General features: G+C 42.6%; 1 protein-coding gene across 7 annotated transcripts in view; it reads left to right on the forward strand.

Moving 5' to 3' along the window:
- The window catches only part of ACSL6 (acyl-CoA synthetase long chain family member 6), a 322,864-nt gene that overhangs the window by 272,346 nt on the left and 35,246 nt on the right, over positions 1 to 15,272 (forward strand). For all 7 annotated transcript variants that reach the window (XR_012231381.1, XM_073571208.1, XM_073570889.1 and 4 more), the window contains exons 14-17: positions 9,962 to 10,057; positions 12,882 to 12,954; positions 13,975 to 14,063; positions 14,543 to 14,659. Coding sequence is in view for 6 of the 7 variants with exons in the window: in XM_073571208.1 (XP_073427309.1) it covers positions 9,962 to 10,057; positions 12,882 to 12,954; positions 13,975 to 14,063; positions 14,543 to 14,659 (375 nt within the window). In the remaining variant the exon portion in view is untranslated. The remainder of the gene's footprint in view (positions 1 to 9,961; positions 10,058 to 12,881; positions 12,955 to 13,974; positions 14,064 to 14,542; positions 14,660 to 15,272) is intronic.

A 15,272-nucleotide genomic window follows, 5' to 3' on the forward strand; every position in this document is an offset into this window, starting at 1 on the left:
CTAATTACCTACCAGCTCACTGTGGCAAGACACAATTGTATAGCAAAAGGGGAAACTAGCCTCAGCAATCTGAAATCTAAGCACCCACACACTGCTGGAGTCCAGCTGTAAATGTAGTGTTAGTACAATGCCGCTTAGCAAACACCACCAAATAAAGTTCAATGAAATTTGACCTCACAAATACAAATGGCCTCCTCCATTCTGAGCCCCATAGTGTACCTAAACCGCAGTTTGTGACCACATATAATAATAATAAATAAGAAGAATTGTATTTCTATAGCGCCGACATATTCCGCAGCACTTTACATTTCAGAGGGGACTTGTACAGACAATATACATTACAGCATAACAATAATCACATAGATCATAACAGATACCAAGAGGAATGAGGGTCCTGCTCGCAAGCTTACAGTCTATGAGACATATGGCAATGCAGTAGTGGGAAGAACCCACTTAACAATTTATGGGTTGCATGTCTCCCCAAGTATAAACTGAGCACAATATTTGAAATTTGCTCTCTGCAACATCAACTCCATGTTTTATTTTGGAAAACACCTGGGGAGCTAAACTTATCACTGTACCTTATATAAACAAGGCTACCCACTGAACTGGACAGACACAGGAATGTTATGGTTTAAAAATACATATTTTATTATTTTTACAAAAAAATGTTTTTTTGATATGTTGGCAAAAACGAATTATAATGATGCCTCTAGCCAAACAGATCACATTTGATTCCAGCTCTATATAGGTATAAATCAAAGCTACACAATGTACTAAGGTTCATATATGGGCTAATTCCATATAGATATAACAAAGTGTTAATACAGACATCCAATAAAGCAGTAATTAATACACTGATATTAAAAGTGCTGTAGAGCCTAAATAAATTATTAGTATATAGCAGCAACAAAATTACAAACTGAATTAAATTAAGGTGCTAGTGCCACAACATATTATCAAAAATGCCACAGCATAATCTCAGGTCATGATTTTATATAAATCAAAATAAAGTGCCTAGTGCCACATCGCCTGGATCTGCCACCCCTAATCAGGTAATGAATCTTTATATAGGCATTTAGTTGATTGCAACGGCTAACAGTAGTCACATGCATTTTGGTTATTGGGTTTGGTCCTTTGAAACAGACAAATGTAAAAACTAAAAGTTATTATGCAGACAAGATTCATAGAACATCTGGCACTAGGCACTTTATTTTGATTTATATAAAATCATGGTCTGAGATTATGCTGAGATTAGCAGGAGATTATCATGACTAGCAAACCCCACCACTGATTAGCAGATCTCTGCCTATGCACAATGTACACAGAAAGGCGCCAATTAGTGGTGTGGATGGTTATACAGATCTCAGCATTCAGAGAAAACACAGATTTTATAAAGAAATACAACATGCAGCCCTGTAATGGACACATTGCTGGGATCAGGGTCACTTCTATATCTTGCTGCTCGCAGAGGGGTTAGCAAAATCCTGGTAACAGATTCCCTGTCAGGGCTCCGCAAATGGCGGCTACAAACTATTCGGCAAAATCTACACTTCAACAATCAACTACCGCTTCTTCCTTCTGAACCCTGCCGTGTGCCTTGACAGTCACTTCCGATCACATATAGGGCATCACTGCATTTAGGTGATATTGCCTAGCAGATTTTGAGGGTCATTTTTACCTATTACCCCTTGTGAAAACAAAAGTCAGGTAATATAATATTTTAGTGGCAAAGGTGGATTTTTTTATTTTAATTTTCAAATGTTATAAAATTCTGTGAGGCTCCTATTTCTTCAAAATAATCACTACACTCCTAGATGAATTCATTAAAGGGTGTGGTTTACAAAATGGGGTCATTTATGAGTGATTTCTAATGTTTTGGTATCTATGGAAAATTGTTCATGATCTATTACAATGAAATCTGCATTCCCAAAGTCAAATGGTGCCAAAGTAGCTTTTGACCACTTAGTGGGGTATTGCTACATCCGGTAGAAATTATGTAATAAATTGGGGCATTTTCTCCTATAAAATCATGGCTAAACTTTTAACCCTTCTAACCTCCTTACAAAATAAAAGCACATTTGTAAATGATGCTGATGTGGGAATGTTAATGGTTTAAGGTTGTAAACTTTCAAAGTTTGAAAATTGTTAATTTTCATCAAATTTCAGTTACTTTTCTAAAATAATGCTAATCATATTGGCCTAAATTTACAATTAAACTACAAGTACAATTTGTCAAAAATACATCGGTCTCAAAATCGCTCTCATATGTGTAAAGATTTTAGAGTTATTACCACTTAAAGTGACACTGGTCAGAATTTAAAAATTGGGCTTGCGTGTAAAGGCCAAAATAAGCTCCATCATTAAGGGATTAATGAATAAAGTACAAGTCACTCTGAATCTTTTGCCTCAAAACTATACTATATCCCAATATATTCAGTTTATCCTGCTCTATAAAAATTGATGCATTAAAAAATAGATATACTTTTAATTTTGTTTTCATAAAATCAGTTCTACACATGAGAATACAGTAAGGCTAGTTTCACACTTGCGTTGTGTAGCGCTGCGGATAGCAGCCTACTTCCTCCTTTCTTCCTTCGTTAAGCCCCGGCCACTGCCGCACCTCTTCCTTCAGCTCCGCCTACGTCTGCATGCATCCTGCGTACCTATTTTTAACATTGGGTATGCAGGCCATGCGGCTGTATGCTGATGCATCCGCATGCGTCGTTTTGATGCGCCCACCGACCGCTCGGCGCAGCATCAAAACGATGCATGCGGATGTGTCAGCATACATCCCCATGGCCTGCGTACCCAATGTTACAAATAGGTATGCAGGACGCATGCAGACGTAGGCAGAGCTGAAGCAAGAGGTGCGGCAGTGGGCAGGGCTTAACCCCTTCCTGACCTGTGTTGCCATGTAGGTGTCATTAAAGTGGGTGCCAATCCGACCTGTGACACCTATGTGGCGTCATGGCGGGATCGCATTCCTGCGGGTCGGGTGACCGGAGTAACTGGAAGGTCACCCAAACTGCAGGTACAGGAGGACTTGTACTTCACCCCAGGGCGGTGGCTTTGCCTCCCCATGGCTACGATTGCTCTGATTGGCTGTTGAACATGAAACAGCCAATCAGAGCAATTGTAATATTGCACCAATGAAACTTGGTGAAATATTTCAATCCAGCCATGTCCGGTGCTGCAATATCATTGGCCATGGCTGGAGACTGAGATCTGCCCCCATAACCGACTGACGACGACGATCTGCCACAGTTGTCAGTATTTGCTCCCCTCCCCTCTCCTCCCCTCCGCTCCCCCCGCCATCCGATTTCCCCTGGTACCTCCCTAGTCCCGGTGTCCCTTCGTCGTCCCTCATGGGGCCGCCATCTTCAAAAATGGTGGGCGCATGCGCAGTGCGCCCGCCGAGATCTGCCGGCCAGCACCCGACAGATTCATTCATTTTGAGCACTGTGATAGGGTCTATCACAGTGATCAAAATAGTAAATAAACCCCCCTTTATCACCCCCATAGGTAGTGAGAAATAATGAAATAAAGAAAATATATTTATTTTTATTTTTCCATTGGGGTTAGGGTTAAAATTAGGACTAAGAAATCCGGCACTCCCAAATGCATAAAAAATTAGTTTAGTTTTATTCACAGCTTAACAACCCACACGGTGCACTGCACCATAGCAATGCAGCACATCTCTATCAGCGCTTTGTTCCTCCTCCTGTTCCCCTCACAGCTCCACATGTGCAACTTGCCTACATTTCTGAACCCACAGTGTCAGTTTCTTGGATTATTAGCAAGGTTTACCATTGTCTGAAGAAGGTCCATGATAGTGACCGAAACGTAACAAATAGAATGTGGATTGTTAAGCTGTGAATAAAACAAAACTAATTTTTTCTGCATTTGGGAGTGCTGGATTTCTTATTCTATATTGAATTGGGACTGGTATCCTTTTCTGTGCACCCCGCATCTGAACTCTCGAAGTGACGTGTCTCTTTTTGTCATGGGGTTAAAATTAGGGTTAGGGTTGGAATTAGGGTTAGGGTTGGAATTAGGGTTAAGATTAGGGTTGGAAATAGGGTCAGGGTTGGAATAAGGGTTAGGGTTGGAATTAGGGTTGGGGTTGGAATTAGGGTTAGGGGTGTGTTGGAGTTAAGGTTGGGATTAGGGTTAGGCTTATGGTTAAGATTATGGTTAGGCTTGGGATTAGGGTTAGGGGTGTGTTGGGGTTAGGGTTAGTGGTGTATTGGGGTTAGGGTTGGAGTTAGAATTGAGGGGTTTCCACTGGTTAGGTACATCAGGGAGTCTCCAAATGCGACATGGCGCCACCATTGATTCTAACCAATTTTGCATTCAAAAAGTCAAATGGTTCTCCCTCCCTTCTGAGCCCCGACGTGTGCCCAAACAGTGGTTTACCCCCACATATGGGGTATCAGCCTACTCAGGAAAAATTGTACAACAACTTTGGGGGTCTATATTCTCCTGTTACCCTTGGGAAAACAAAAATTGGGAACTAAAAAATAATTTTTGTGGAGAAAAAATGTTTTTTATTTTTACGGCTCTGCGTTATACACTTCTGTGACGCACTTGGGGGTTCAAGTGCTCACCACACAGCTAGATAAGTTCCTTGGGGGGTCTAGTTTCCAAAATGGGGGGGTTTCTACTGTTTAGGCACATCAGGGACTCTGCAAACGTAACATGATGCCCGCAGACCATTCCATCAAAGTCTGCATTTCAAAACGTCACTACTTCCCTTCTGAACCCCGACGTATGCCCAAAAAGTGGTTCCCCCCACATAAGGGGTTTCAGCATTCTCAGGACAAATTGGACAACAACTTTTGGGGTCCAATTTCTCCTTTTACTCTTGGGAAAATAAAAAAATTATTGCTCAAAGATCATTTTTGTGACTAAAAAGTTAAATGTTCATTTTTTCCTTCCGTTTTGCTTCTGCTGCTGTGAAACACCTGAAGAGTTAATAAACTTCTTGAATGTGGTTTTGATCAGCTTGAGGGGTGCAGTTTTTAGAATGGTGTCACTTTTGGGTAATTTCAGCCATATAGACCCCTCAAACTAACTTCAAATGTGAGGTGGTCCCTAAAAAAATGGTTTTGTAAATTTTGTTGTAAAAATGAGAAATTGCTGGTCAACTTTTAACTCTTGTAACTTCCTAACAAAAAAATTTTGTTTCCAAAATTGTGCTGATGGAAAGTAGACACGTAGGAAATGTTACTTATTAACTATTTTGTGTCACATCAGGGGTGTAACTAGAACTGATTGGGCCCCATAGCAAACTTTTAAATGGGGCCCCCTCAAAGACACCCCCCTCAAAGACACACCCTCTTCGAGACACACACCCTTCGAGACACACCCCCTTCAAGACACACCCCCTCCAAGACGCACCCCCTTCAAGACGCACCCCCTTCTAGACACACCCTCTTACCGATAATGCATACTAGAGTTGGCTGAGTGGCTGGCCTGGCATTAATTAAGCTGAGACAGTGAGGGCTGCCTGCCTTCCTCCGCGCAAACCGACCTTCAGGAACTACATTTCCCAGAGGTCCATGTGGCAGGCAGCTCTGCAAAGAGCTAATAGACAGCGAGGGCTCAGGGAAGGGGCGGGACTGAACTAGTCTGAAGCAATACACTGGCTGCAGGCAGGGAGGCGGGCCCAATATGTGCTTCGCTCCGCACAGCAGGCACAGAAATGCAGCGTAGGCTGCAAAATCATAGTGTACATTTTTTTCCACCGGGGCCCCGTATCCCCTACACTACACGCACTGGGCCGGTGGGCCCCCAAGACAGCGTTGGCCACAGCACCCGCCGGAGCACCGTAGTAATGTACCGTATATACTCATGTATAAGCCGACCCGTGTATAAGCCGACCCCCCTAATTTTGTCACAAAAAACTGGGAAAACTTGCTCGCGTATAAGCCTAGGGTGGAAAATGCCGAAGCTACTGGTAAATTTCAAAAATAAAATGGGCCCCATAAGATGCTCCATAAAGCTCATGATAGGTTTCATAAGATGCTCCATACAAAAATATGCCTAATAATGCTGCACAGTGAATAATGGTGGCCCTATAACATGCTCCATAATAACATATGCCCCATATAATGCTGCAGTGATTGGTGGCCCCTTGTAATGCTGCACAGTGATTAATGGCCCCTTGTAATGCTGCACAATGATTAGTGGCCCCTTGTAATGCTGCAGTGATTGGTGGCCCCTTGTAATGCTGCACAGTGATTATTGGCCCCTTGTAATGCTGCACAGTGATTGGTGGCCCCTTGTAATGCTGCAGTGATTGGTGGCCCCTTGTAATGCTGCACAGTGATTAATGGCCCCTTGTAATGCTGCACAGTGATTAGTGGCCCCTTGTAATGCTGCAGTGATTGGTGGCCCCTTGTAATGCTGCACAGTGATTATTGGCCCCTTGTAATGCTGCACAGTGATTGGCGGCCCTTGTAATGCTGCAGTGATTAGTGGCTCCTTGTAATGCTGCACAATGATTACTGGCCCCTTGTAATGCTGCAGTGATTAGTGGCCCCTTCTAATGCTGCAGTGATTAATGGCCCCTTGTAATGTTGCACAGTGGTTATTGGGCCCTTGTAATGCTGCAGTGATTAGTGGCCCCTTGTAATGCTGCACAGTGATTGGTGGCCCCTTGTAATGCTGCAGTGATTAGTGGCCCCTTGTAATGCTGCACAGTGATTACTGGCCCCTTGTAATGCTGCAAAGTGATTAGTGGCCCCTTGTAATTCTGCACAGTGATTAGTGGCCCCTTGTAATGCTGCACAGTGATTAGTGGCCCCTTATAATGCTGCACAGTGATTAGTGGCCCCTTGGAATGCTGCACAGTGATTAGTGGCCCCTTGTAATGCTGCAGTGATTAGTGGCCCCTTGTTATGCTGCACAGTGATTAGTGGCCCCTTGTAATGCTGCACAGTGATTAGTGGCCCCTTGTAATGCTGCACAGTGATTGGTGGCCCCTTGTAATGCTGCACAGTGATTATTGGCTCCTTGTAATGCTGCACAGTGATTAGTGGCCCCTTGTAATGCTGCAGTGGTTAGTGGCCCCTTGTAATGCTGCACAGTGATTGGTGGCCCCTTATAATGCTGCACAGTGATTGGTGGCCCCTTGTAATGCTGCACAGTGACTAGTGGCCCCTTGTAATGCTGCACAGTGATTAGTGGCCCCTTGTAATGCTGCAGTGATTAGTGGCCCCTTGTAATGCTGCACAGTGATTAGTGGCCCCTTGTAATGCTGCACAGTGATTAGTGGCCCCTTGTAATGCTGCACAGTGATTAGTGGCCCCTTGTAATGCTGCATAGTGATTAGTGGCCCCTTGTAATGCTGCACAGTGATTAGTGGCCCCTTGTAATGCTGCATAGTGATTACTGGCCCCTTGTAATGCTGCACGGTCATTAGTGGCCCCTTACAATGCTGCTGCCGCTGCCTCAATTAAAGAAAAAAAAACCTATATACTCACGTCGTCTCTGCTGCTGCAGCTGCTGCTCCTCAGCGTTGCTGGCCCTGCACAGTGACTGTTCAGGCAGAGGGCGCCTGCTAACTACGTCATGGCGCCCTCTGACCTGAACGTCACTGCCAGAGGAAGCAAGACAGCAGAGCGACACGCAGCGGTGGAACGGGGGACAGGTGAATATGGCTCCCTCCGTTATACTCACCTCTCCTAGCATGTGTCTTGCAGCCCCCCGTGCTTATTCCATCTCAGCGCTTCTTCCTGCTTTCAGTGTCCACGTGGTGCCGCTCATTACATAAGCGCATATGTAATGAGCGGCCACTGAAAGCAGGATGAACAGTGCTGAGAAGATGGAATAAGCAGGGGGGGCTGCAAGAGACATGCAGGAGAGGTGAGTATGTACTTAATTGCACTACACGGGTAGCGCCAATCGGAGCCGGGGATCGGGCCCCTATATAGGCCGGGCCCCAAAGCAACCGCTTCGGCTGCTACCCTGGTAGTTACGCCAGTGTGTCACATAACTCTCTGGTTTAACAGAATAAAAATTCAAAATTTGAAAATTGCAAAATTTTCGCCAAATTTGATTTTTTCACAAATAAATGAAAAAATTATTGACATAAATTTACCACTAACATGAAGTTCAATATGTCATGAAAAAATATTCTCAGAATCGCTGGGATCCGATGAAGCATTCCTGAGATATTACCTTATAAAGGGACACTGGTCAGAATTGCAAAAAATGGCCTGGTCAGTAAGGTCAAAATAGGCTGTGTCATGAAGGAGGAAGAAAGGAGGAAGTAGGCTGCCAACCGCAGCGCTACACAATGCAACTGTGAAACTAGCCTTAGAATATGACGTTAGTCACTGCTCATGGACAAGCTGTGAGGTTGGGTAGTCAAGAGGTTCAAGATCAAATATCTGTCATGCTATGACGGTCTTCAGTAAGGAGGGGAGCCTCAAATTGTCCCTGGAACTGGGACCCTAACTATCCTTGTCCCAGGGGTGCTATTGAAGGTAGAGAGGCCTGAGTCTCCAACCTTACTATGTTGCTGTTAAACTCTGATCTGTCATCTTCCCCACCCCTGATGCCTGGAACAGAAATGTAAGATAAAACAAGACACAAATGTAAAGATAACTGAACATCTCCATCATACAAAATCACTAACCAACAATAGGGAGGAGGATAGGGACAGGGAGGAATAAACTAAATGAGAACAGGGACCAGGAGATAAACACACACGTACTACAGCAAACAACAGAAGACTACAATAACTCTACTCCAACAGCACACAGCAGAGGAAGACAAATCTTTTACCAGCAAGGATAAGGTCTGATAAATTTTTATAGTAAGAGGTAATGACCTGATTTTAAGCAGCTGAAATGTAGCTGCATGTTTCTGACTAGCATAGAAAGGTTGTTAACATCTTCAGCACCAGAGGAAACTAAATCAATTTAATATAGCACACAAGTCACTATCTCTAAAGAAGACTTGTGATTAATTACCCGACGTGAACGTCTAACTCCAGGTCTTCCAGTGGAAAGTGACACCCTTGTGACAATATCAACAGGGATCATCAATAAGAAAGGAGTAAGGCAAAGGCTTAATCAGGTCACAGTCTGAAGTCAGAATTTTGGGAGGGTAGCCGATCAAGACAAAAGAGCAAGGCAAGCGGATGGTCAAAGGCAAGGTTCAAAGTCAGGAAACAAAGATCAAATACAGGAACACAGAGCGAGAGCACACCACTTGAGCTAAGCTAAAACTGACACTAATTGGAGGCAGAGAGCCACCTAAATAGCCAGGTAATCGCTCAAATAGCAGACACATGGTGGAAGACCTGGTATACCCTGCCCTTGATTGGTCTGCTGAATTGTCACTCACCATACTGACAGCTTAGCACGCCCCGGTCCTAGATTGGACAGCTGAACTGTTACTCACTGCATCCAGACAGACTGAAGCTGCTTCTTTTTACTCCTAGACTGATCATGCTCAAACTTTTCAACTTACAGGTGAAATCTGTAATCTTTATTGAATAAAGCTTTTCACATTACTGAAATAAGAGATGTCAGTTCCTGCTCGTAAGATTCCATGGAGAGGGCTTGGTAAGGGGGAGCAGAATGTCAGTTTCTGCCTCTAACTCCACCCGCCCTTCTCCATAGATCATTATCAGCAGCAACTGCCATCTATCATCTCAGTAATGTGAAAATCTGTATTCGGTGAGATTTTATAGATTATGGCCATGATTTGAGAGTGAAAGATGAATTTAGAAGATGGAAGAAGCAAACTTCTCTGATAACATATATTACAAAGTTTCTTATCTTCAGTTTTACTATTGATTTATGAAAAAAAAATAAAGCGGTAGTTTTTTTTCTTGAATAACCGTTATGTGTAATAGTTCTGTAAACTGTTTTGTTTACATCGATATGGTGTGTAATATAAATGTATATGATGGTGTGATGTATATATATGTTTGTGTGTCCAGGCAAGTCTTGGGGGACGAGTAAGAATGATTGTAACAGGAGCAGCGCCCGCATCTCCCACAGTTCTGGGATTTTTACGTGCAGCCCTGGGCTGTCAGGTAAGTAAAGGGTTTTTATGATTGTCTTGCTGCAAAAGACACTGGTTAACTTGTGCATATCAGAACAATGGTACACATGGCAACTAATAAACACATACACACATGGTCAAAATTGTTGGTACTCCTCGCTTAATGACAGAAAAACCCACAATGGTGTCAGAAATAACTTGAATCTGACAAAAGTAATAATAAATCAAAAATCTATGAAAATGAGCAAATGAAAGTCAGACATTGCTTTTCAACCATGCTTCCACAGAATTATTCAAAAAATAAAACTCATGAAATAGGCCTGGACAGAAATGACCCTTAACTTAATATTTTGTTGTTGTACAACCTTTTGAGGCACTCACTGCAATCAACGATTCCTGTAACTGTCAATGAGACTTCTGCATCTCTCGACAGGTATTTTGACCCATTCTTCAAGAGCAAACTGCTCCAGTTGTCTCATGTTTGAAGGTTGCCTTTTCCAGACAGCATGTTTCAGCTCTTTCGAAAGATGCTCAATAGGATTTAGGTCAAGGCTCATGGAAGGCTTCTTCAGAATAATCCAATGTTTTCCTCTTAGCCATTCTTGGGTGTTTTTAGTTGTGTGTTTTGGGTCATTATCCTGTTGCAGGACCAATGACCTGCGACTGAGACCAAACTTTCTGACACTGGACAGCACATTTCTCTCTAGAATCCCTTGATAGTCTTGAGATTTCATTGTACCCTGCACAGACATACATAGCCTCCTCCATGTTTCACAGTAGGGACAGTGTTCTTTTGTTGATATGCTTCATTTTTCCATCTGTGAACATAGAGCTGATGTGCCTTGCCAAGAAATTCCATTTTTGTCTCATCTGTCTATAGCAGGGTGAAGCAATTATCACCTGAGCAATACTAAGGAAATCCTGAAAACATGATCTGTTGGTGGGCCCTGAGGACTGGAGTTGGGGAACCCTGGTCTATAGGACATTCCCAGAAGCTTTGTGGCTTGTCAGCATGTAGTTTGGCAAATTCCAGTCTGGCTTTTTTATAATTTTTTTCAACAATGGTGTCCTCCTTGGTCGTCTCCCATGAAGTCCACTTTGGCTCATACAACGACGGATGGTGCGATCTGACACTGATGATCCTTGAGCTTGAAGTTCACCTTTAATCTGTTTAGAAGTTTTTCTGGGCTCTTTTGTTACCATTCGTATTATCCGCCTCTTTGATTTGTCATCGGTTTTCCTCCTGCGGCCACGTCCAGGGAGGTTGTTTACAGTCCCATGGAGCTTAAATTTCTGAAATATGTTCAACTGTAGTCACAGGAACATCAAGCTGCTTGGAGATGGTCTTATAACTTTTAGCTTTAACATGTTTGTCTATAATTTTCTTTCTAATCTCCCGAGACACCTCTTTCCTTGGCTTCCTATTGAGTGTGATACACACCATGTCACCAAACAGCACAGTGAGTATCTGTGGCCCTCTATATAAGCCCACTCACTGATTCCAAGATTGTAGGCACCTGTGATACTAATTAGTGGACACTGTGATGTATCATGTCCCTTTTGTCCCATTATTTTCAGAGGTACCATCATTTCTGTCCAGGCCTATTTCATGAGTTTTATTTTTTTTTTAATTCTGTGGCAGCATGGTTGAAAAGCAATGTCTGACTTTCATTTGTTCATTTTCATAGATTTTTTATTTATTATTACTTTTGTCAGATTCAAGTTATTTCTGTGACCATTGTTGGGTTTTTTGTCAGTAAACGAGGGGTACCAACAATTTTGACCACGTGTGTATATCAGTCATATCAATTATTAAGGGACAGTTGTTATCTAGCCTGCTTAACCCACATATCTAATCTGTTTTGCTTACTTGCTAATTTTCTTGTTTCCTCTTAAAACATCATTATTATCATTATAATGTGCTATTAATTCTACAATTTGTGTATCCTGTAGGGGATTCACACTTAGCAATAGGTAGAGTTCACACAGGCACTGGATTATTATGTCAAAACAATGTGACATTTATTTCCAGAGGGTTCACAAGACTGAAAAAACAAAACCATAAAAAGAAAATCCCTAGCCTTGTCCAGGCGTTAACTAAGCAAAATAGACTCCGGGTACTCATACACAACTGAGTTAGTCCTAGCTTAGGGTACCGTTACACTTAGCGATGCACCAGCGAACCCGACAACGATATGGTGCATCGCTAAGTGATCGCTAGTGGGCTGCCACACAGGCAGATCTCACCAGCGACATAGCAGGGGTCGGGGGTCGCTACATCCTGACGTCCTCCCACCCGCGTCCACGCGTCGCTCGTCGACGCCACAGGAAGCCCAGCAGGAAGCGCCCGACGAGAAATGATCCAGGACGTTCTCGCGTGACCAACGATGAGCAGCGGGGGAGCCGGTCGGAGGTATCACATGTAGCGATATCGCTAGCAATATCGCTGCTATGTCACAAAATCGGTGACATTACAGCGATATTGCTAGCGATATCGCTATGTGTAACGGGGTCTTTAGTCAAACAACAGATATTGTCAAAAGCAACCAGGGATAATAGCAGTTTGGTGCACACGTCATGTGCATTGTCTTCTCAGAGAGGGCTTCTGGCTTGTCTCTCTCTTAAGCCCCAACACATATCCACTCTGGTCACCTTCCCCCAACTGACTGACTAAGGTGAACACCAAGCGTGGTTGTATTCATATTAATGAAGAGCACCTAACACTGTTCGATGAGCCACTGTAGCCCTACATTTGCGAGCTTGACATCCTTACATGGGACTTCTACTGATTGCTAGTGCGGTTACTTGTTTCTTTGGACATTTCTAATATCAATATTGAATTATCCATATAACAGGTATATGAAGGATATGGACAGACAGAATGCACAGCTGGGTGCACATTCACTACGCCTGGAGACTGGACCTCAGGTAGGACTGATTTTTTGAATTTTTAATTTTAGTAAGTTCAGAGGATTCAGTATGCATAACTTACATAAATCAGCCAGCATAATTTAACTACCTGCCTATTATTGTGTAGTCCTCATTGTGCCACTGAAACATTTCGAAGTCACCAACGCATGGACTACACAAAATCTGTGTGGGGCATGTGCACACATGCTGTTTCCATTGATGTTTTTTACTTCTATGCAATGCAAATTTATTTAAATCTTTAATTCAGTTGTTCATGAAATATTGCCTCAATCTATAAGAAAGACGTAGTTGAAATGGAGTATATGTAGAGCTGGACAACCAAACTGAAGAAGGTTGACGTAGATGAAACCTGATTCTACATCAACTTCACAAACTTATGACACATAGTGACCTCCGTAGCCTAGATCGGGATGGAGTCTTGGAAATGTGGCATGCAACTTTGGAAAGAAGAGGACCAGATGATGAGCAGTAGGGTGCCCAGAGAGGTGAATATTAGTTTTTTCTTTTAATCAATACTCACCTTGCTGTCCGGTCCTCTTCTTTCCTTTGTTGGGTACATTTCTTCACTGACCACTTCACTATAGGCCCGGACTTCTGATCGCGACCAGGCCAGAGCTTACTGTGCATAATAAGGTTGTGTTGTCTGGATGCCGCCTGCAGTTTTGGTCTATAATGAAAATGACGGAAATGTTGTGCGTGATCTTGAAAAAAAGAGAACCAGACAGCGGGCAGAGAGGTCAACAGTGTGGTGAGTAAATTGTTTTTTTTATTTTTGTAGTATCAAACATTTGTAAGTCAGAAGTCAGATGTACATCAGGGCCTCCTTCTAGTCTACTTAAGAAGTTTCCTATACCCAGAAGTCAATGAGCGCTTTTCATTCCTTGGTAGAATCTTTTGTGTACAATACTTATCAAATATTACTATTAATGCATAATAGACATTACTCATGTGTATTGTAAGATATTTGACAAAAACGGCATTGCCTTATTTATTACAATACTTGCGTGCCATTTGCAGGACATGTTGGTGCCCCACTACCGTGTAATTTTATCAAACTAGTTGATGTGGAGGAAATGAATTACTTTGCTTCAAAAGGAGAAGGGGAGGTATGTACTGTGCCTGAACTTACACTCCAGTTGCCACTGATTTAACAATGTTTAGAAAGAAAATTGCAAATTATGCTATTTTCAGTATTGAAAATTACTTGCAGATTTTTTTTTTACGGTTTGATATAAACGTGTAGGATATTTACCAAAGGAATAGTAAAAATACCCCTTTTAGTGTATAGTAAAGGGAAATTACCCTTATTTATGAAGTCTTACATGAAAAGCCTATGGAGGCACAACTGTTACAGTTGTCATTACAGTTTCAGTTGTCAGTCTTTAAAGGAACATTCTCAGTAAGGGAAGGAACAACACTAGCATGTGCCATAACATAATATCCTCTTGGGGTCCGAACTCTGAGACGCCCAATATCCTTGAGAATTTAAAGTGCTGCCCTGTTGCTTCAGCGCTTCATTATTCTGAAGTGATAGGTAGACTTTCTGTGTTATCAGTACTTTAGGCTATGAATGTCTTTCTTTCAGATATGTGTCAAAGGACCCAATGTATTCAAAGGCTACCTTAAGGATAAAGAAAAGACAGCAGAGGCTTTAGATGCGGATGGCTGGCTTTACACCGGAGATATTGGAAGGTGGCTAACGGTAAGTAACTGATTTACCAATATTTAAATAACTAGAATGGATTCATACAGAGTTTAGCCTTCTTTTAGGGGGGGAGACTATTCCCACTTTTCCTATAAAAACGCCCCCTGTACATTTGCTGAACAGCAGTGGTTCCGACCCAGCCATATAAGTCCACCTGCAAGTGTGAAGCCGGTACCAGAATTTCTATTTCCAGGATCTGTGTCTTAACTACTGTTTTGTACGTTCAAAATATAAGATGAGGATAATTATTTTTGTAGGGGATAAATATATTATCTGAAGAACGATTGTATATTTATACCATTGCACAATACCGGAGAAGCTTGCATCTGGCAAGTCAGCTAGCAGAATATATACTTAATAGAAAGGATTCCCAAAGGTGTCATTTACTATGTAGCAAAGAAGCAGGTGGTCTTAAGGTGCATTTACACTGCGCGATTTTGTGAGCGAGCGTTCCCAGGAATATAGGACACTTTGTTTCATGATAATAGTGCAGTCTAAACAGGCCAAAGGGATCACCGTTCTCAGCAGAGTTCTGTGTAAGGCCTCTCACATGGCCGTGTTTCTAGTATGTGTTGTACTCACACGTACCCATTCTATCCTAAGGTGCTAT

Source organism: Dendrobates tinctorius, unplaced genomic scaffold (assembly GCF_039654945.1).
Source record: "Dendrobates tinctorius isolate UK_male_01 unplaced genomic scaffold, ASM3965494v1 ptg000001l, whole genome shotgun sequence".
Taxonomy (NCBI): Eukaryota; Metazoa; Chordata; class Amphibia; order Anura; family Dendrobatidae; genus Dendrobates; species Dendrobates tinctorius.